At 39.7% G+C, this 23930-nt stretch overlaps 1 protein-coding gene across 5 annotated transcripts in view; it reads right to left on the reverse strand.

Moving 5' to 3' along the window:
* il15l (interleukin 15, like) overlaps positions 1–23930 on the reverse strand; it is a 37381-nt gene that overhangs the window by 7898 nt on the left and 5553 nt on the right. The window contains exons 1-4 of one of the 5 annotated variants that reach the window (XM_051129077.1): positions 17128–17613; positions 16565–16878; positions 16416–16460; positions 14822–14950 (exon numbers count right to left, since the gene is read on the reverse strand). In XM_051129077.1, the coding sequence (XP_050985034.1) occupies positions 14822–14950; positions 16416–16460; positions 16565–16759 (369 nt within the window). In that variant the 5' untranslated portion in view covers positions 16760–16878; positions 17128–17613. Of the gene's footprint in view, positions 1–14821; positions 14951–16415; positions 16461–16564; positions 16879–17127; positions 17614–23930 lie in introns of those variants that run through there. The other 4 variants (XM_051129074.1, XM_051129078.1, XM_051129076.1 and 1 more) reach the window with 4 other exon arrangements.

Genomic DNA, 23930 nt, shown 5'->3' on the forward strand with positions numbered 1-23930 from the left:
CCCTATCCTCCTGGGCCAATATGTCTGGCATACTCTGCATCCCCCCCTAACGGTTCCCTAAGAAACAACAAACAACGAAGGTCAGCTAAGAAACAACAAGCCCAGCTGATGGCATTCAGGCAGTCTCCCAGACATTGATACAAACATTGGAGGAGACAGAAATGAATGTTTGTGCTTCTGTTTCCTTGCCGTGACTAATAGGAAGTTGGTGTTACGGACTCTCCACCGCAGGACTATCACACCAGCTGGTCTCTATCTGCCTAGCAGATTATCACTCACACTCACTCACCAGGGTCACAAAGACGCTCTTATTGGAAACGGCAAAAGAGACCACTACTTTATTAGACACAGACCAGAGGACTTCAGTCAAGGCACCCTTTAGTTTACTTCCTTCCACTTGCTCATTTGTAAATAAATACACCCTCCGGTTCGAACTCACTTTCTCGTGTCCGTTTTCCTTTATTCTCTCAGAAACCGAGAAGCTGTTAGATACCCCAACCACAAATCATGTTCTCACGCAGTGAAAAATACATTGTGAAGCAAAGAGGAAATTGACAGCCCATTGACAGAGCAGGTTACTAATGGCATAAGACAAAGTCTGTGCTTTTAAATTTTATCATTTTTTAATAAATTCAAACAATAACTGCCATTTTGAGTCTCTTTAATGTGTCATGACAGATCACTGTACCATGGACCGATCATCTCTTTCTCTTTACTAGTTATAGCACAAAATAAACATGAATGAACATCAGAAGGTATCTTGTTTAAAAATGGAAAGATGTCAATAGACACAAGTTCAAGTCCTCCAACATTAATCTACTCTCTGGTCTGGATTGTTTGTTGGCCAAAAAAGCAGATTCTGCGTTCTGGCTATGTTCACACTGGAGGTAAATGTGGCCCAGATCTGATTTTGCTTGATTTATTTATTTTTTGCTCACATGTGACCTGTTTTTCCTCATGACAGTGTGAACAGCACAAACCACATGGAACCTGATCTTTTCAATTCCGATTTGTGCCACTTCCAAATCTGATACTGGTCAGGGCCCGTATTCACAAAACATCTTAAGGCTAAAATTAGCTTATAACTTGCCGATTTAGGAGAAAATTGTAAAAATAATGATTGTGTCAATCATAAAATTTAGAACTCCTACATTTATGCTCTAAGAGTATTTCATAAAGCGCTTTAACGCTAAAACTAGCTCCTAAATATGTGAAACATTAGGAGTAGTGAAGAGGACTCCTAAGTCACTAAGATCAAATCACAAAACATCCAAAAACAAACAAACCCAACAGAAACATCACAGAAAATTCTATTGGTTTCCACTACAAATACCATCACAAACATTATAAACCATCAACTTTTAACCATTAAAAAATAATTGCTTGTAGTGTGTTTTGAGACACATTCCATTAGCATTTCGTGGTTTTACAAGCCAACAATAGAACGCAAACCAATTAGGCCAACAGGCACCATTACAGTTACCATTAAAACCAGTACAATTTTTTGGTTTTGGAGGTTATCCCAACTCCAAATTTTCCTTTGATTATATCCTTGTTTTCTGACAATTAGCTGAACATATACTTGTTTAATTAGTGACACTTTGCATTTTAAAATCTTTATTTGATTGTGGCAACATTTTTATTTTAAACCTTTGTTTGAATATGGCAACATAATATGGCACTCTGCAATATTTCTATGAAAAAATCTCTGGCAGAGACCCCTCCCCTTTTAGCCAATCAGTGTGTGAATAGCTAGTAAGGATGCTGACATCATCCATAGCAACGAGGTCAACCCCGCCCTTACTCGTAGCTTAAGACTTGTCTCTATTCCTTAGTGAAAGTTTGTCTTAGCAGAATAGGTTTGAGGAGAAAACTCTTAGCACAAAACTTTTACTGCTATTTTAGGAGAATTTGTAGTGGTAAGATAAATGATTTGTGAATAAGGGCTAGATGTTTTGCACAGTCTGAATAGTCACATTGGAATTCATGGAACTTTTACGTAATTCATGATCAGTCATGATTGTGCACTCGTGGGAGTCACTTCAAAGATTTTACCAACCCAAAATTATTAAGACAGTTACGAAAGGTAGTCAGTAGAAGCGCAATGTTACAGAACCCAAAAGTGTTACAGTGCCAGCTCTATATACAAGCAAAACGTGGGCTCGTATCATACAAACTATGCTGTCTTCTGTCACGTCTTTAGTTTTCATATTGCCTGTGCATGATTTTATTGGCTTCTGCAGCAGATCACACTACAACGCATAATCGCTTACTTTATGTCCTCCGTGTCTACTTCTGTATGATGGCGCACTAAGCAAGCGTTGCCAAGTCCACAGTTTTCCTGTGGAATTAGGCTACATTTTCACAACCAACTCTGTGGGTTGAAGCAACCCCACTAACGTGTTATTTACCCCCCCAGAATGTGATTGGGCTAGTTTTGCGAAGCAATTGGGCGGATTTTATTGTGAAAACCTGGCAACCCAATTTGTATTGTTTTTGTGCATGCGGGTCAGTTCAGAATCATGATCTGTTCACACTGGAAATCTGATACTGGCCACATTTAAAACAACAATGTAAACAGCCATACAAAAAAATGGATCTCTGCAATAATTGGAATTGAGCACTTGAGACTCACAGCATGAACGTAGCCTAAATTGGTTAGATCGTCTGTCAGTCAAACTCCCTGCGAAGGGTCAATTAAGCACTATAAGCAACACCCTAGCAAACACATAGCAATTTCCTAGTATCCACATGGCAACATTCTAGTAACATTCTAACCAACCAGAATATTTTAGAAGCTACATAACGATCTCCTAACTAGTCCAAAGAAGTGTAGTGTAATCTATCTGATCTCTAACATAGTCAGTGTGGTGGGATAAAAATAATACATACTCTTTTCTACTGCAACTTCAAAGGAGGCAAGACAATTTTGTCCAAACAAGCACTGAATTTCTGAGGTAATTTTGTGTTTTATGTTTCTGTTTGCTGTGCAATGTCTATTTGATTCTCTACAGTGTCACCTGCTAGTTCAAATGCTCAAGCCCTTTTATTTTGAATGGTTTGATTAGCTGTCAATGTTTTATCATTCATCAGCTGTAAAAACAATCATTCTGAAAGTGATCCCAACGATATCGTTCCCCTGTATCATTATCCAGGGTTTCTGCAGGTTTTATGAGGCAAAATTTAAGACCTTTTTAAGACCAACTAAACCAACTAAAGAAAATTTAATTTAAAACTATACAGCAATAGTTGGAGTTTTACTTTCACTTTCAAATTAGCAGCAATTCAGCATCTAGCAATTGTTTGTTTTTAGTTCGTTTGAGTTTTCCCTCTTTTCCTCGCTCTCCTCCAGTAAAAGCGCCATGCACATTTTACTTTCACTTTCAAATTAGCGGCAATTCGCCGTCAAGCAATTGTTTGTTTTTTAGTTTGAGTTTTCCCTCTTTTCTTCACTTTACTTTGGTTTAAAGTAGCTGTAAAAGCATAGTGCGCATTTCATTTTCACTTTTAGCGGTATTAACGTAATGTAACAAACTTTTAATAACTAAACTAATAATAATACAACATATTATATGCCTAATATAAAATAATAACTTACACAAAGTTTAAATAGGTATACAAAACTGAAAATCAGTAAACACTGTGTAATCAAATAAATAAGAAACGTATCCCAGTTGATTTATATTTGGTGCTGTGGGATCTACTAGGTCACATCTGGTTACGCACTATTAATAATACGCATCTATTGTTTCATACAAATGCAGCTGCTGCCATTTTTTTTTTTTTTTTGTACATTGTAATGGATTATAAGATAACTAACAAACTAGTACTACTACTTAATTATTTATGTGGTGAAATGTTGTGTAAGAAACTGGTATGACTGCACTGTATCCCTAAAATGTCTAGTTTGAACTTGCCGTTTGCTAGCAACTGATTTCTTTGTGGAAGCTTTGCATTCAAATATTTCAACTCAGATCAATGTTTCGTGTCTAATAATTTTGCCACGAAACATCTGAATAATCTATCAGTATAATCTGAATAATCAAGCAGCTGTGTAATAAGTGAGATAATGTACATTCAGCCAGTTGTTATCGCAAAATAAAGATGTATGTTGTCCCTTACTTATTATAATCTTAATTCAAGTAATGAAGTATTTTGAAGGTCTGACAGTAATCAGTGTTGAATGCTACTGTAAGGTTAACTCTGCCTGGTTTAAATGTTTCAAAATGAGTTTCAAAAACAGTTGAAAATATTAGAAATTTAGAAAAAAGTAATCAAAAAGTAATTAAAAGTAATAAGTTACATTACTTTAATAAAGTAATTGAAAAGTTACACTACTTATTACATTTTAAATCAAGTAACTTGTAATCTGTAACCTATTACATTTCCAAAGTAACCTTCCCAACACTGTTAATGAAGATGTTAATATATATGCTAGAGTTATTGCCAGACGTTTACAATCGGTGATTCATAAATTAATTGATCCAGATCAATCAGGATTTATTACGGGACGTTTGGCTGCGGATAATGTGCACAGTGTTACAATAGGCCTCCTATTTATCGAGGCTGAAAAAGCCTTTGATCAGCTGGAATGGGGTTATTTATGGTACACATTGAAAAAGTTAAATTTTGGTGATAAGTTTAATAGAATGATACTAACCCTATACACCAATCCCATGGCCAGAGTATCTACACTGTAAAAAATAAAAAACACAATTTGTTGAGTCAGCTTAAAATAATTTGTTACCCTGCTGCCTTAAAATTTGAAGTTCAGTCAACTAACATAAGTTTAGTCAACTTGAAATGTTAAGTTGTACTAAGTAACAACTTAGATATTTGTGTTTGCTAAACTTAACAGATGGGTAGGTAACCCAGCTGCCTTAAAATTTTAAGTTGATTCAACTCAAATATCTAAGTTGTCACTTAGTATAATTTAACATTTCAAGTTGAATAAACTTTTTTTGAGTTGACTGAACTTAAAATTTTAAGGCAGCTAGGTTACAAATTATTTTAAGTTGACTCAACAAATTGTTTTTTTACAGTGTACCAGTGGGCTTATCTCAGATCTTCAATATTTGTAGAGGCACAAGGCCCAAGCGATGCCCTCTTTCCCCTCTTATGTTTAATCTATCAATACAACCCTTGGCACAGTTCATTAGACAGTGTAAGCATATCACTCCAATGATACTTTATTGTTTCTATCTGACCTGTGGCGTTCACTCCCTAATGCCCTTAAAGTCCTGGATGAATTTGGCAAGCTTTCTGGATTTAAAATCAATCACTCTAAAACAATTTTGATGCCTCTCAATTCAGGTTCCAATGTCCCTAATAATAATAATATTCAGATATCAACACAAGTTAAATACTTAGGGATTGAATTGAGACCTACCTTATCCCTCATTTCAAAAGTCAATTATATGTCAATTTATAGAAATGTTGAAGCTGATATTCAAAGATGTCATAAATAAAAAATTTGCCTCGCATTAATTTTATTAGCTCTGTGCTTCCTCTCTCCCCACCAGCAAATTATTGGAAAAAGTTAGATTCTTTACTGATAAAATATGTATGGAATGGAAAGCATCCACGCATTAAGTGGCCTACACTTAAAAAAAAAACAAATCGGAAGGTGTATGGGACTGCCCCAACTTTAAATGGTATCACTGGTCCTTCGTTCTGCTCTCAGTTGTGAAGTGGTTTGATCCTTGTTCACAGTCTTCATGGAAACAAATAGAAAAAGATCTAATTTTACCAATTTGTCTGCAAGACTTTCCACTTTCTGGCATTTCTTACAGGAAGTGCTCATTATATTATGGTCCCATTCTGTCCTATACTCTCCAAAAATTAAAAAAAAAATAGAAAGTATTTTATTCTAAAACTGTATGGCATACTCATACCCCTATTTGGCACAATTTGAACTTACTTTCTGGTGGAAAACCTTTTGTACAGCCATCTTGGGCAGAAAAAGGTATTCTAATATCAAATTACATAAAAGGAGAAAAATCAACTATCGAAGTAATTAAAAGGTTTAATATTTCTCAGAATACTTTATTTCTATATTTTAAATTATGTGCAGCATTAAAGGCACATAAGATACCTTGGGGTACTGACCTTCAAACTCATCCAGTAGTAAAATGGATTAACAACGCGCTAAACAAAAGAACAGTTGATTTTACTTCTGTTTTGCAACTCTGCTTTGGGAATGTCCAGATGTGCAAGATTTCTGGGATATGGCGCTTGATGTTCTGTACAATGAGAGAACCCTGACCCAAAGACCCTGTTCTGTTATTGTTGAATGACAGCTCTTAATTTCCTCTAAAGGGGAAGGACTGGAAATTTTGGTTAGCCGCCTCGACCGCTGCGAAGAAACAATGGAGTCTAACAATGAAAACCTCCTCATGACTTTTCTATTAAGCATTGGTCACATTCCTTACTTGAGATATTATATTTGGAACTGTCTTCAACATGGACCAATAATGCTAAACCCGTCATTTTGTCTATGTGGAAGAGCTGTATCTGTTCAGTTAGGGAGATTTTGGACATTTAAACCACCTCTATTAATTTTGTAGTTATTTTATTTATTTATCTGTATTTTATTTATTTTCAAATGTTTTTGAAGTGCGGTGGGAGGGAAGAGGGTTGGGGGGTAGTAATTGTCTGATACTTTTTTTCTTGTTTGATGCAACTTATATGCTACTTTGAAAACAAATAAAAACACTGAATTACAAAAAAATAAATAAGAAACGTAGAACGTTTATTAGCAAAGCGAATAAGAAAGCTTAGAAGCATGGCATACACCTTGATATAACATATAAAATTTTAAAAAAATAAATTACACAGTTTCAATAAATAAAAACCAGCAAACTGTGTAACCAAATAAATATGAAACTTCCACTATCGCCTTAGATAAATGGCAGAAGTCAACAGGCTTTTCAAAATCCAAAACAGACGCTTTTACATTTCGTTTTAAAACTCTTCCACCATAGTCTTGTCTTTCTCACCTCTCTCTTCTTGTAAGTCAGCTGACTCACACTTCACTTCACATGATAAATGAAATGTGATGCCACTGTCATTTTGCACTCTGCATTGAGCAGCTGCGTTCAGTTTTAATTGTATTGTCTGTTCTCTAACTGAACTAAATGATTTTTATTACCATAAAAAAGTTCTTCTTCAGGTGACTGACAGATGAAGTATTGTTTTAATGCAGGGGTCTCCAACGTTTTTTCATTTGAGTGCTACTTTTTAAAAATGAAAGTGGCTGAGAGCTACCCATGTCATACAGTAATTAAATCTCTTAAATAATGTATAAGTCCAAACTGTTATGCATAATTGTAACGCCAAGCCAGCAGAGGGAGCCCTCACCCCAGTACTGCCTGCATGCTCCCTCTGCTGCTTCTACTGTCACTTCCTGTTTGGCAGTATATAAGGACTCACCATGTGCTTGCACCTCGCGAAGTATTGCCAGTTTCACCTGCCTTACTGAGCGTTTACTATTACTCTGTTGGACTACCTGTTGCCGTCTTGCTTTGTTTCTGGATTTTGCATTTACGGATTACCCCTGTTTGGATTATTTGCCTGTTTGGACTGATTTCAAGGTTTGACCGTATTCTGCCTTTCGACTATCGCTCTCTGGATCACCCCTGTTGTCATGTTAGCCTTATTGGACTGTCTGCTCGGTATTTGACCCACTGCCTGTTTATATTCTCTGCTGCTTGGATTACGTTTCATGTTGTGTTTGCTATTGGACTGCCTTCCGGTATTGACCCTCTGCCTGCTCTTGTGTATTCTGATTCCTTTAATAAACATCCGCTTTTGGATTCCACCTCTGCGTCCTCGTTACAGAATACTTCGCCTACCAAGAATCCAGCGGAAATTACAGAGTACACGATCAGCTAACATGAACCCTGCAGTATCTCGCCTCCTCTGCCTTCGTCAAGGTGACAAGGCTATAGAGGAATATGTGGGGGAATTTTGTGGACTGTGTCACCTGGTTGACTTTAATGACGTGGCACTGAAAGACATTTTTCGGGTGGGTTTAAACGATCCCATTCGTTCATGGCTACCTGGGGGAAAGATTCATTGGTCACTAGAGAAATATATTGATCATGCCCTGCTATTAAGTGGATCCACGTTTACTGTGGGGATCGTGGATGAGGGACCCCGTGATCCTCCAGTAGCTACCCCACCACAACCAGCTCCCTTCACCTCCAGCAAACCAGAGACCCGTCACATCCCAACCTTCATGTCCGGTATCGTCACCGTCACGCCAGAGGCTCCTCAAACCAAGCCTGCTAAGCCACAGCTAACTCAAGTCACGTCAACCAAGCTGAGGCCCTGCTCACGTCATGGCCACCCGTCCAGAGTCCACACCTGTCATGGCCGCCCTCCCACAACCAGTCCACAAGATGGCCGCCGTCCCTGAGCCAGTCCACAAGATGGCCGCCATCCCCAAACCTGTTCACAAGATGGCTGCCCTTCCAGAGCCAGTCCACAAGATGGCCGCCATCCCAGAGCCAGTCCACAAGATGGCTGCCATCCCCAAACCTGTTCACAAGATGGCTGCCATTTCAGAGCCAGTCCACAAGATGGCCGCCATCCCAGAGCCACTCCATAGGAGGGTCGCTGTCTCCAAGTCACGCCACATGATGACCCACGTGCTGGACTCACCCCTAATGGCTGTACGGACAGCTAAGATGGCGCTCCCTCTTGTTGCGGCAGCTACCCCTGATCCAGGTCAAGTTGCAGCTGTGTCAAGTCAAGTCACGGCTGTGTTTCCTGAGTCAAGTAAGGTCACAGCTGCCACCCCCGAGCCAAGTAAGATTACAGCTACTGTTCCTGTTCCAAGTCAAGCTGCAGAACCAAGTCAAGCTACAGAACCAAGTCAAGCTGCAGAACCAAGTCAAGCTACAGTTGCTGCTCCAGGGTCAAAAGCTTCCAAGTCCAGTAGAGTTTCAGGGTCAAGTCAAGTTTCCAAGTCCAGTCAGGCTTCCAAGTCAAGCCCAGTTCCAGGGTCAAGTCCAGCTTCAGAGCCCGGTCAAGCTTCAGAGCCCGGTCAAGCTTCAGAGCCCGGTCAAGCAACAGAGCCCGGTCAAGCAACAGAGCCCGGTCAAGCAACAGTCAAGTCAAGCCAAAGCTGCTGTTTTCTGTGAGTCAAGCAAGGCCACAGCTGTTCCCCATGAACCAAGCCAAGTCACAGCTGTGTTCCACGAGCCAAGCCAAGATACAGCTGTTATTCCCCATGAGTCAAGCCAAGATACAGCTGTTCCCCACGAGCCATGCCAAGTCACAGCTGTTCCCCACGAGTCAAGCCAAGTCACAGCTGTTCCCCACGAGTCAAGCCATGTTGTTCCTGAGTCAAGTCACGTTACAGCAGATCTTCACAAGCCAAGTCAAATTGCTGCTGTCTTCCCTGAGCTAAGCCACGCCACGGTTGTTCTTCATGAGCCAAGTCAAGTTGCTGCTATTGTCCCTGAGCCAAGTCAAGTCACAGTTGACCTTCACAAGCCAAGTCAAGTCACGGCAGGCCTCCCCGAGTCAAGTGCGGCCACGGCAGGCCTCCCCGAGTCAAGTGCGGCCACGGCAGGCCTCCCCGAGTCAAGTGCGGCCACGGCAGGCCTCCCCGAGTCAAGTGCGGCCACGGCAGGCCTCCCTGAGTCAAGTCAAAAAACTGTTGTTCTACCAGAATCTCACCAGGTCCCCTCTGACCTTCTCAAACCACCTCCCATATCAGCTGACCACGCAGAGCCCACGCTCCCAAGAAACGCAGAGCCCACATTCACAAGCCACGCAGAGCCCACATTCACAAGCCATAAGTCCATAGCATCAGCACCCTCGAGGTCAACAGACACCCCACTATCTACTGTGCTGCCTGTAATGGCCATCGCCATTTTCAGTGTGTGGGCAGCACGCTGTGCTCTAGAGGCCTCATCTGTCCACAAGTCTGCTCCAGAGACCTCGTCTATCAACGAATCTGGTTCAGAGGCCTCGTCTGTCCATGAGTCTGCTCCAGAGGCCTTATCGGTCCACAAGTCTGCTCCAGAGGCCTCGCGTGTCCACGAGTCTGCTCCCGAGGCCTCGCCTGTCCACGAGTCTGCTCCCGAGGCCTCGCCTGTCCACGAGTCTGCTCCCGAGGCCTCGCCTGTCCACGAGTCTGCTCCCGAGGCCTCGCCTGTCCACGAGTCTGCTCCCGAGGCCTCGCCTGTCCACGAGTCTGCTCCCGAGGCCTCGCCTGTCCACGAGTCTGCTCCCGAGGCCTCGCCTGTCCACGAGTCTGCTCCCGAGGCCTCGCCTGTCCACGAGTCTGCTCCCGAGGCCTCGCCTGTCCACGAGTCTGCTCCCGAGGCCTCGCCTGTCCACGAGTCTGCTCCCGAGGCCTCGCCTGTCCACGAGTCTACGCCAGAGGCCTCTTCTGTCAAAGAGTCTGCGCCAATGCCCCCAGAAGCAGCAGCTCCGGCTGCAGAACCTCCTAAAGGGGCGGCGTTTCCCCAAGGACTCTCTGCCCGTCCTGTCACGGCCATGAAGGCCATTCATAACTTCCCTGCCTCACCTGCCCAAGCATCTGCGCCCATGCCCCCAGAGGTGTCAGCGCATGCTGTAGATCCTCCCATGGGGGCGGCGTCCCAGGATGAACTCTCTGCCCGCCAGGTCGCAATCAAGAAGACCCATATGAAACTCTCTGCCTGTCATGCCACGGCCAAGAAAATCATGCATGAACACACCGCTCTGCTATGCATGTCATTAGTCCCACTGTGGATATCTCTGCTCCTGTTTGCTCTGCCTGTTCTGCCTGCCCTGCAATGGCTCCCTGTTATGCCTGCTCTGCCTGCCTCGCCATGGCTCCCTGTTATGCCTGCTCTGCCTGCCTCGCCATGGCTCCCTGTTATGCCTGCTCTGCCTGCCTCGCCATGGCTTCCTGTTCTGCCTGCTCTGCCTGCCCCACCATGGTCCCCTACTCTGCCATTGCTCCACAGCCCAGGCCCTCCAGTACTTCATGGCCTGCTACTGCTCCACGGCCCAGGTCCTCCAAGGTTCCACTGTCTGTCACAGCTCCATGGCCCTGGTCCTCCAAGGTTCCACTGTCTGTCACAGCTCCATGGCCCTGGTCCTCCAAGGTTCCACTGTCTGCCACTACTCCATGGTCCAGGTCCTCCAGTGCTTCACTGTCTGTCCCTGCCCAACGATCCAGGTCCTCCAGTGCTTCACTGTCTGTGCCTGCTCCACGATCCAGGCCCAGCTGCTCTACATGGACCTGGCCCTCCGTCCCACCCCCTGTTTTGCCTCTGTTCCCCCACCCACCTGGACTGTTGTTGTTTTGAGCGCCAGGAGTCGCTCCTAGGGGGGGGGATTCTGTAACGCCAAGCCAGCAGAGGGAGCCCTCACCCCAGTACTGCCTGCATGCTCCCTCTGCTGCTTCTACTGTCACTTCCTGTTTGGCAGTATATAAGGACTCACCATGTGCTTGCACCTCGCGAAGTATTGCCAGTTTCACCTGCCTTACCGAGCGTTTACTATTACTCTGTTGGACTACCTGTTGCCGTCTTGCTTTGTTCCTGGATTTTGCATTTACGGATTACCCCTGTTTGGATTATTTGCCTGTTTGGACTGATTAAGGTTTGACCGTATTCTGCCTTTCGACTATCGCTCTCTGGATCACCCCTGTTGTCATGTTAGCCTTATTGGACTGTCTGCTCGGTATTTGACCCACTGCCTGTTTATATTCTCTGCTGCTTGGATTACGTTTCATGTTGTGTTTGCTATTGGACTGCCTTCCGGTATTGACCCTCTGCCTGCTCTTGTGTATTCTGATTCCTTTAATAAACATCCGCTTTTGGATTCCACCTCTGTGTCCTCGTTACAATAATATAACATGGTATAATACATGTTAAAATGTGCTGGAAAAGTTCATAATTTCATAAGTTTTATGTTGAAAAGCACCAAAAGCAGCACTATGCACTTTTGGTTTGCATAAACATTTAAAAAAAAAAACATTAAAAACAGAATGAGAATTGATAAAATGTTAATTATATGTCAGAATGATAAATTATATTTGATCTGCTCCAAACAGTTCTACATGAGCTAATAGGCTTTCTAAAAATCTCAACACTTCGGATAATATAAACTTGTAAATCCTATGTTTGACAGAAGGTGGCCCATTCGGAACAGCAGTTTCTCCGGTAACAGCTGTAAACAAAGCAGCTGATGAGCACTGCTTTATTGCGCATTACAGGGTGGGAATATGAACAGAAATCGCAACGAAACTTTTCTAAATACAGCTTGTTCCTCCTTATGCATTCATGTAATTAATTAAATCATACATTATTTCATATACTTTCTCTCAGGAGTCTGCCTTATGTCATATTTTCATACAAAACGAAACCTAATCTGCGCGTTGCCCCTTTGTGAGTAAGCAGTACTAGCCTATTTGCCGCAAGTTTTTCAAACTGCAATAATCAAATACGGGTTTAATGATAATAAAAATACGAAACGGGATAACTAAACGGGAAACCCGTCTAGCCTATATTAGTTCACTCTGACTGGAATGGCGAGCTACCTCAAATCAGGCTACTGGTAGCTCGCGAGCGCCCTGGTGAAAAAAACAGCATATGCTGGTAGGTATGTTTTGATGCTGGTTTAAGCTGGTCCTTTGCTGGTTTATGCTGGTCCTTTGCTGGTTTTTGCTGGTCATGTTGCTGGACAAGGACTGTTTTTTTCACCAGGGCGACGTAAGGAAACACGAGGAAACAATCCCTCACAAAAAATTTATGCCATGATCATATAAATTTAAGACTTGCTGCTCTGATTTAAGACTTTTTCTTAAAGGAAAGGAACCCTGTGTTCATTATAGTCATGGTGTGAAGTCTGCTATTCTCTTAAAGGAGAAGTCCACTTCCAAAACAAAGATTCACATATAATGTACTCACCCCCTTGTCATCCAAGATGTTCATGTCTTTCTTTCTTCAGTCGTAACAAAATTATGTTTTATGAGGAAAACATTTCTGCATTTTTCTCCATATAATGGACTGATATGGTGCCCCGATTTTGAACTTTCAAAATGCAGTTTAAATGCGGTTTCAAATGATTCCAGATGCGGTTGTAAACAATCCCAGCCGAGGAAGAAGGGTCTTATCTAGCAAAACGATTGGTTATTTTCATTTAAAAAAATACAATTTAAAAACTTTTTAATCTCAAATTCTATCTTGCCTTTCTCTCCCTGAACTCTGTGTATTCTGACTCAAGACAGTTAGGGTATGTCGAAAAACTCCAATTATATTTTTTCCCTCAACTTCAAAAATCATTTCCAAAGCATCCTACACTGCTGCAAAAGTACCGACCCAGTCTTTGCAAAGTGAACATGCAAAGATCAAACACTCTTAACAAAAAAGGTAAAACAGTGACATAGGACGATGTTGAAGTTGAGGGAGAACATGAGATGGAAGTTTTTCAACATACCATAACTGTAATAGACCAGAACAAAAGCAGTCCAGGCAAAGTAAGACAAGACAAGCGTCTGGCATTAAAAAGTATATAAATTGTATTATTTTTATTAAAATAACCGATCTTTTCGCTAGATAAGACCCTTCTTCCTCGGCTGGGATCGTTTACAACCACATTTGGGATCGTTTGAAGGTGCATTTAAACTGCATTTTGGAAGTTCAAAATCGGGGCACCACAGTAGTCCATTATATGGACAAAAATGCTGAAATGTTTTCCTCAAAAAACATAATTTCTTTAAGGCTGAAGAAAGACATGAACATCTTGAATGACAAGGGGGTGAGTACATTATATGTGAATCTTTGTTTTGGAATTGGACGATTTTTAGAATGTTATTTTTATAGTTACAGTTATCGCTGTCGTTCTTGGTGTGAACAGGCCTTTAGTAAAAACAATTACATGAGTAGTAAAAACATGAACAGTAAATACACTTAAAGGAGACCTATTATGCCCCTTTTTGCATTATGTATTATAAGTCTCAATTGTCCCCAGAATGTGTCTGTGAAGTGTCAGCTTAAAATACTCCACAGATCATTTATTATACCATTTTGAAAATGCCTATTTTGAGTGGAAGCAGAAATGTGCTGTTTTAGTGCATGTCTCTTTAAATGCAAATAAGGTGCATGCATTTTAAAGCCATATTAGTTTAAAGATCTGATATAGGGTTTTCTAAATGCACACATCCGAAGCACACGCACAGAAAGTGGCTGTCACACGGCATGTGAGTACTAAACCAAGCTCTCTTTCATGTCTTATAGCACTTACAGTCGGTTATGTCTGTGAAGGTAAACATTTTCATATTATTTTATTATATTATTTTTATATTATTGCATTTTTATATTAGATCTGTGTGGCAGTAGCGTATACAGTAAATAAACCAATAAATCAACTGCTCTCTTGTTTCTTGTCCTGGCTCGGACTCTAAATAGTGTTAGATGTCACCATGGGAGGAAACTGGCAGATTAAATGGAGATATTATAAAAGATTCCCTTTCTACATCACGGAAGGAGTAGACATATGAAACTCATTATTCTGCACGCACTTACATGAACTCTTGACTGGAAAAAAATGTTTGTTATTTCAGCTGTGTAACATGTCTTCTTGCCACTGTCAGCTTTGGTGACTGTGATTAAATCAATTTTTTAATAGCTGTTAAATAATCAAGAATAGTATTTTAAATATCTTGAAAATATATTGTGACCTTTACAGTTTTGCTATGTAAGAAAGCAGATGTGCTTTTTTGCGAGCCTTGAAGTCACTACAAGCTATTACAAACATTACTTTAAATACACTTACTGAATCATCCTAAATGTCTTGCAAATATTGAACTCACCTTATGCTTCAGCTTGTCGAGGATCCTTAGTAGTTTCACAGACTGAGATTTGTTCGCGATCTGGATTTCAACAGTCAAAACATTCACTTCCAATGCAAAGCACATAAGTGTAGACCTGGAGCAATTCTGCTGAAGGAGATGACAACAGTTATCCAGTAGCAGCGGTCACGCACAGACTTTTCAGCAAAAATAGATTATCTAAGTAAAAAATGAACTGCATCACAAGACTTCTGAAAGCCAACATTTGATCTTTCAGATAAGAAGCATTAACAAAAACCTGTTCTGACGTATTTATATATGCAGAAAAAGTTCTGTGAGAGCGACATTGGCACATTTACATTAGCAAAAGCATCTGATTACAGATCAGATATTAGGGTTTCACTGTATTTATGAGAGGAACTTTCAGTATTTAGGATCAGGCCTCTATTAATTAACTTTGTAATAACAAAATATATCAGTGTTTCCCCTGCCATTATATTAGGCAGCCGTCGCCCCCTTTTAAAGTCATGTTAACTTTATTTTCTATATAGGGCCAGATCACAACAGACGTCATTTAAGGTTATCTTTCCTACAGAACAGGTCTATACCTTGTTCTTTTTATAAAAAAAAAAAAAGAAATAGCCTTATGTTATTTATCTTATTTACAAAACGACATGTCATTTCTGTCTCTAACGTTACGTGGTCACGCGTCTACAATTTCTCCTCCACTAAAACGCGGACGGGATCGCAGAGTCCATTCATTAAAACAGAATTTTTACACGTTACGTTTAACGTGTAACAGAAATGTATTAGTCTTGTATTACTTTTGTACAGTATAATGTGGGTTAAAATATTCCTATTCCTGGCAAATTTAATTAAACAATTAAACACAAAAATTATAATAACAGAAATAACAGAAAAACTCTGTTGGTTTGGCAACAAATAAAAAGGTTTCAGAGTAAAATGTGAACAGAAATCTCTGTGGGTTGCAGTAGTACTAAAATCCCAAAAGGCTACTCTTTTAATAACTTGATGCAGTCACTTTATTAAATAATGACTAAGTAGTGAAATAAAATCGCCATTTGTCTTGGCAAAACGATTAACATCTGGTCTTAATGGTTTGGTTAAACTGATTAATTTCCTAATATTTTCTTTGCTATAACACTTTGTGATAAGTGTGACATCTGTGCTTTCTCACCCTGAAACACACTTGCCTGTATGTAGAGAATAAACTAAATGCATAACACAATGTGAATGAACGCAAGAATGTACTCCAACTGAAGTTTTGTGTAGTCTTAAACTCAAAAGAATAAACACAGTATAAAAAAGGTCCCAGCTGTTGTTCACAAAAACGAACAAGCCCACAACTTCAACATTGCTGCCTACAGTATTACTAAGTAATCATTTAGCCTTAATTTAGTTTATCAAAAGCGCTTATCTTACCTTCAGTTTTAAAACAATTATACTAAATCGAACGGTTATCTGAATGAGTAATGACAGCACATTACTGTCAAAGTCCAAAAATTCAAACGCCCCTTCAGGCAATTGATTTTTGGCAGGATATTCAAATAGTAGGCTAAACTGATAACTAAAGATTGCCTGTAAAATCACATACCTTATGATCTTCTAGAGTTGGTGTGTACAACATGGTATCACAATTCTGTCACAAGAGAAATCATACTTTGAACAGAAGCAGAGGAAGAACAGACTAGACAGATTTTTTGTTTAGTTTCAAAGTAAAAACAGTACTAAATCAAGTGGTACCACTTTGTCCAGCTCCTTTGCGATCCATTGCACCAAGCTCACACTCTCTGGGCTGCATACTGATTGACACTTGATCTGTCTCTGTCTTGTCAACATGATCAGCAGATACAGAAATAATGTAAAACGCATGGAATAGTGGAGCAAGTCTGTCCTCATATCAAATATCCACCTCTCCCTCACCCACACATCTGTCATCAGGCCTAGGAAGAGATGGGGTGCTTTGAGTGGCTACATTTCCCCCTTCCTAGGGTTTGGCTTTTATTTGTAGATATACAATATAGAGCACGTGGATGAAGACACATTCTGCCTCTAATCTAAAGGACAAGACAGGGAAGAAACGAAACTGATTAATAGAATTAACCAGAACAGGCATTGAAAATATGCAAACATATTTTATTTCATTATATATATATATATATATATATATATATATATATTTTTTTTTTTTTTTACTAGACCTATTTCCAATTACGTGTATAATTTTAAAAACTACATTAATTCATAAAACATTAAGTTAGTAAATAGTTAGAGACAGCGGTAATCAAACAGTAGCACTGACCTACCTCACAAAACATTTCTGGAGGGAATAGTTAAAGACGTCCGTAGACAGAATTCCATAATCACGAAGAAACATTATGCAGAATTCGTCAGTGTTTTCATCTGCCACAACTCCAATGAAAAGACAAACCCAAACCACTAAAAAAACGCTGATATCTGAGTCTCCATCCACTTTCAGCTGGAATGACACCAGTAACTCTAAACGTCTTTATAAACACCACAGCGGAGTACAACCACGACCGAGTGCGTGGACTGCAGTCGAGTATCTTTATACCTACGCGTGATGGGCTGGACTGTGGTGCCCTCATGAGTCATAGAGAGACACTGGAGGAACCTCCGAAACTGAAAGTAGGTTATGTTTACTTGATAAGTGTAAATGTTTAATAACTACATAGATTATAATAGTTCTAATAGAAACACGAGATTAAATACGTGAAGAATTGGGCGATGTATGATCTGAGACAGGAGTGAAATTCTCACTACAAACAGATTAATACTGACACAACCCTCTTAAACTCCCATCCTTCAACACATTATTGCTGCACTAAAACAAAATGGTTGCGCCTGTGCTAAATATACTTATCTACTCGTGTTTCCTTTATTTATTTGTCTGTACAAGTCCCCGGATTTCCTTAATTGTTATGCTTTGAACTACTCCCATTTACTTACCATTTAGAAAAACGTCACTTGTTCTTCAGCCCCTCATCTGCAAAATCTAGCATGATATCGCTTGTTTCCAGCAAAATACGATTTGTTTCGACTAAAAATAGAGTTGTGGTTACACAGTGGCTCAATCAGAATTAAACTATGCAGGTTTTATTTAGGTACAAACCACATTTTCCATACAGTGTGACAATCATGACATTTTTTGACAGTAAATTCAAAGAGCAGGTATGAACATTTGTTTTCTTTGCACTATTTCTGCAGAGTTGCCAACTTTTAAGTTCAGCTTGAAGTGAGATTTTTTTTTTTTTTTTTTTTTTTTTTTTTGGCGTGGGTGGGTGGGGTGTTGATCTCAATTTTATGTCTATTAATATGTTTATATGGTGTATATATAAGGGGATAAAAATGCAGCTGAATGACTTTTTGCAACATTTTAAATTCAGTATTTGCTTGCATTCATTGTGTCTACTTATACAAGTATCATTAAAAAAGGATGCAAGTTATTAACTTTTTAAATTCAAAAATATAGTGTTTAATCATTTCTAAATATTTATTCAAACAAAAAACTTTAAAATAAGTAAGCTGGTATGATGTCAACCTTACCATCAAAAAATATTTTTTTTACCAAAAGAATAAAACCCTGTTTAACTTGTGCATTTAGGTCTGTATTTTACTGTACTGATGTGCTTTAATAGAAATTTGAAGGAAATCGCAATGTTCATCCACCACATATAAGGGGTGCGCCTAAAAGTAAAATTACATTTTTATTCGACGGTATTTCATGTTTTCAAATGAGAGATCAAAGACTGCCCATTATTTAATTGATGTCAACAGTAAGTATTTTGTAGAAAGATGGAGGCCTGTCTGAAAAGTAAATAAACTCACTTTGTCTAAACAGCGATGATTTTCGGATTTATAAGGGCTTGATTTATGATGTCTGGACGCTTCAGCGCTGTGTCACGTCCGTAACATTTTAAAGATTAAGTTTATATCATACAGTAATTATTAATGCAATTAACTTGAAACTTTCTGTACAAAGCCAACTTATGGCCATGCTAATTATGACCAACAGCTCATCTCTATTCTTTGCTCTTATCAATCATATAATGCGTTACGGACGTGACCGTTACGGACGCTACATATTAAATCTTATACCGGCACGCATGTTTACCAAGTTGCTGATGATTGATAGCCTATACTGTGTAGGTCTAGACTTCTGTGATCTGTTTTAGGCTTTATATATCATAACATTTTAGAAATTAATTAATTCTAACATTTTAAAAATTGCATTCTCAGCGAGAACATCAGTCGTTTTAGCTAAGACTTCATCTGCTGTGCGGGTCAGAAATGCACAGACGGACTGAAGGACAAATCGCCAAAACTATTTCAAATGTCATAATGTTCATGTCATCATGTCGTCTTTAAAACTTTTATGTTTTACACATAACTTGTGTCGCTGTGTGTTGCATTCATGTAGAGAGCAAGATTTGCGTGTACCGCACGCATGCTGCTGCAGCGCGCAAGAGATGTGCTGTGGAGTAACATCATTCATTCTTATTTGTCTAAATATTTTTTCTTCATTACAAATCTTGTTTGGTGTTATTTTGTATCACTGCATGTTAAAACTAATTCACTGTTATGCAGTTGCAAAATGTGAAACTGTAATCTTATTCGCAGTCTATCATTTTATAAATATTTATATGTGTACAATATTCAGTAACGTATCCTGTTTGATATCTTTATTATTTAATGCATTAGAGATTTATTAAAACAGGTTTATGAGAGTCATTGAAACAAGTTTCAACAACAACAACGAATTGGAGCGGCATCGACGTCAGCCCGTTATTATACAGCCTTCAATTTGCAGGTTATAACTACATCTGTTTTATTATTTTAATGCGGATCCCACACTCTAGTGTTAACCTAATATAAATGTGCCCTAAGCTATTATCCATATTCAAATGTTTGTTCGGAAACGAATTAATGCTCAAGCATGACAGGGAGGCGCATGCGCGATTACTTGCATTTTTTTCTGATAATGAAACAAACTTAAAATTTGGGTGCCTTTCATACATAAGAAATACATCTAAAGAAAGCTTGCCTATTCAAAACGAAATCAAATATGCTACTAGCCTACCTGATTATATAATCTGTAAATGCATTTCTCTCTCCAGTGGAGATTTCGTGAATTTCATATTTGCAGAGTCAAGGACTCTGAAAACTTTTCTATAGTGGTATAAATTTCGCTTTGATTTTTCCCCCCCTCTGAAACACAAAAACGAAAATTGTTCGAAATCGAGCCCCTGCCCGACGTGGATAAAAATTATACTCTGAACCCCACGTGGATTTACACAAACTGACAAATTCAAGTGTTAGGTTGTGCCCCGCGCTCTCCTAGGCCTGTTATATATTTAGAATATTTTACTAAACCTGTTTGTATCTTAGTTATTTAATAAAACATTATAAGCATTTTTTTTTCATTAAAGCATTTTTTTTCAGCGGCATCCGTTTAATCTTGATAAGGGGCGATTTTAGGATTTTAATTTTAGGTGGGCTCAGCCCCCAGTGAGGGTATTATATATATATATATATATATATATATATATATATATATATATATATCTAGTACAACCCTATTTGAGTTGTAGAGGACACACCTTGTCCTCTTTTTCTTACTCTGCGCCGCCGAGGTCTGCGGATTGAAAAAGAAGAACGCGCTGAAAGACAGGAGGAGCCGATCAAGGTTTGCTGCAACTTTCTTATGAAATATAAAAGGGACTGAGGCGATCAGAATTCGTGTACAGTTTATGCAGTTTATGGAGCTAATCGCAAAATTTTAGGGAGGCTGAGCAGTCGTTTTAGGGGGGCAATAAAAATGGCCTAGTGACGCCCATGATCTTGATTAACAACTATGATCAATGAATTTGAGCGCCGTTGGTCAGTTAGATGAACTTCAAATAGCCTTCAATTTATAGATTATAACTGCATCTGTCTGGGATGTAGACTGGTGAGGATTTATTTTAATGTGTATTCCAAACTTTAGCGTTAATCTTTAGGCTATACATGTGTTATATTTTTGGCCCGTGTTTGTGCGGAATATCAGTGCGCATGCATGAAAGGGGGCGCCTGCGCGATCACTTGCATTTTTTTCCTGATAATGAAACAACTTAAAATCAACTCGAAACTGACTTTATTTATGTAAATTCATTATAAACGCCCTGCTATTGTAAAATAATGAAAACAAACAGGATGTGCTTTCTGCCGTCTCTGAACTGGAGCGCGTCTCCAAAACTCAGTATGTCTCACATAGAGAAATATATCTACAAAAAGCTTGAAATGTCTACTTTTAAACAAACAAACAAACAAACAAAAATAACGAAATTAAATACTCTCTGATTATGTCTGAATTGCATTTCTCTCTAAAGGCGCAACGAGTAGGCTACTGTGGAGATGAGAGTTAGCACTGTAAGTTTCATCTTGCAGCCTACAAGAAAACATTAGTTTATTAATAAATAATGAAAATATCTCTTTTTTCTATACATTAATAATCGTAAGGCTACTTTTGCCTGTGCTTTGAGGCAAACTTTATACGTGTGCTTGAGCGCAAAATATATTAAAGGTTATTATGGATTAGTAGGCCAAATGCACGATTAGTTGAATAGCCTACGAACGACTAGTTAACTAGAAAAATCTTTATCGTGGGGCACCCCTATTAAATAACCACTAAACAGCTCTATTATAGCTTTGAAAGTATTTTTATAGGCGTTTTTATAGTCGAATGAATTCCGCTTTTCAGATCGGTCACGTCCGTAACGGAGAGATGTCACGTCCGTAACACAGATTTTTCCTGTGGAACACAAAAACGAAAATGTAAATCAAATTAACATTTCATGCTTTGTAAATAGCCAACCCTTCTCCATTCGGCAGATATTGTTGCTTCTAGTTTGTGCATTGCAATTCGCAGAAAGTTTACGAAATATATTGTCTCCCAGAAACTCGTGTCTTTTTTTGTCACGTCCGTAACGCATGTGTTTTTTCCTCATTTAAAATATAAAACAGGTTTATAGACCAATACTTTTCTGATGTCTGGACTCTATTTTAAGGGGTTTAGAAAAATATAAAGAGATAGTTCAATATATTGGTAATAAATATAATTTAGAATAACTTATATTTCAGGCTTTGACTGCAAATGTCACGTCCGTAACGCTGGAGTTGCTCATGTATATTTAGTAAAGAGCCATACAGGTACCTAGTGGGTAAACCATGGCATTGCAAATGAAAATGTTTTTTTTTTTTTTTTTTTTTCCCCCAACCACAAAATGACTCTAATTTGCCTCTTTGCATTGGAATTTAAAAACCTTTTCTCTATTTAACCTTAAATACTACACTAATTTTAATATAAGTAATATAAATATATATATATTTTAAGTCATTAATTGACCATAATTAATGGACAAATAGTATTTAGTAATGATCTCCTTAAAATATTAAATGAATATTATCGAACTAAAATATAGAACATTTATTTAACTCAAAAATAGTTTAACTGTATGGTCACATTAGCAATACCTGAGGGTTAAATACAAGAAAAACATCAACTGGCTGACACCCGTATTGTATAGTCCATGATTTTTTTTCCCCGTCTGAGTGAAGTGGACTTTGATCTCTAAGCGGACTCCTCCGCTACATGCTAAAGTGCCAGATAAAGTGTCTTTGAAGAACGAGGCACCATGCTAGACCTCAGGAGCTCACCACTCAAAGTCTTTTGCAGTTCTGCAGTGAGAAGTTGCAGCTATTGATGCTAACCCTTCTCCTGCTCTGGCTGTCTGCCACAGGGGACAGTGTCTGTGTCAGGCTGACTTGTGCATTGCTAAAGGATGCTATCCTGCCACTCCCAGCAATCTGCAAGTTGACGGTGGTGGCATAACTGGTTTTTAATGTCGTTTTGGACCCTTGATTAGGAACACTGTCTTCTGTTTTGTCCTCGGTTAGGCACTGAATGGGACTCTCTCTCAGATTTGGGCTAGCTGGAGTGACATAGGGACAGATCAAAGTGCTCCGACAAGTGGATTCAGCAACCTCTATGTCATCTTGCTCTGTCTCAGTTTCAGTATTGGGTTCTGTGTTGTATTTTATCAGCATATCATGTACATCTGGCCAGGCAATGCTTGTGAAATGTTTCCCGCTGTGACTAGTCGTTGCTAGTCTGACAGGTGAAAGAGGGCCAGGGCTGATAGAAGATGGGCTGCCACTGTATGAACCCCCACGAGGACTTATTAACCCCAATTCTGAACCCACTGACCATCGTCCACTTTCTGCCCAAGACCTGCGTTCGTATCTAGTTGGACTGGGTGGCCTATCCCCTAGAGCAACAAAGGGCAAACTGGTTCCTCGTAGCCTCTTCTGGCTCTGAGAGTTGGTTGCTGAACATGAAGACGTTCCCACTGGTGTAGGAGAGATGATTCTGGGGCATCTTTGTGTAGAGTTTGTTTCCACTTTTGTTGGAGAAGATGCATTTGTTAATGAGGGATTCCTTGGCTGTGAATTAGCAAAGCCCCATACACTTGCAGGAATGCCAATAGGGGGTGGAGAGGTGATTCTGATGTTGATCTTGAGATCTCCAAAGATAGAGGTGTAAAGAAGCCACCTTGTCTGGGGGCTCTGGGATTTGGTGGCTTTGTTACCAGATGACTGGAGTGGTTCGGAGCAGGTGGAGGGGAGAAGATTCGGCTAACTGGAGATGGGCAAATAGAAGGGGACTGTACACGAGAGCTAGGCTCAGAGGACGGAAAGGGACGGGCCACCCTATTGTGCAAGGTTGTTCTTTGAGGATCATGGAAATGAGTGAGTCCACCTGCATTTGATTGTGGTGCTTTTTTGTGGTTAGTGGCCCACCCGTTATTACTTAAACTGTTGTTATTGTTATTATTACCATTTAAACTGGTGTAAGAAGGCTGTTCAAGGGTGGCAGAATTTAGGCTGTTAACAGATGGAGCTGAATGGAGGCTGACTGGAGGTGCAGGGGACACTGACCGTTGACTACGGTAAGGAGGAGGGGACTGAACTGTTGCTGGACTGGATCGAAGACTGTTCGATCTGAACGGGGATGGACAAGACCTTAGGGGTTGACTCCCTACTCCAGTGC

The sequence above is a fragment of the Labeo rohita genome, chromosome 15 (assembly GCF_022985175.1).
Source record: "Labeo rohita strain BAU-BD-2019 chromosome 15, IGBB_LRoh.1.0, whole genome shotgun sequence".
Classification (NCBI taxonomy): Eukaryota; Metazoa; Chordata; class Actinopteri; order Cypriniformes; family Cyprinidae; genus Labeo; species Labeo rohita.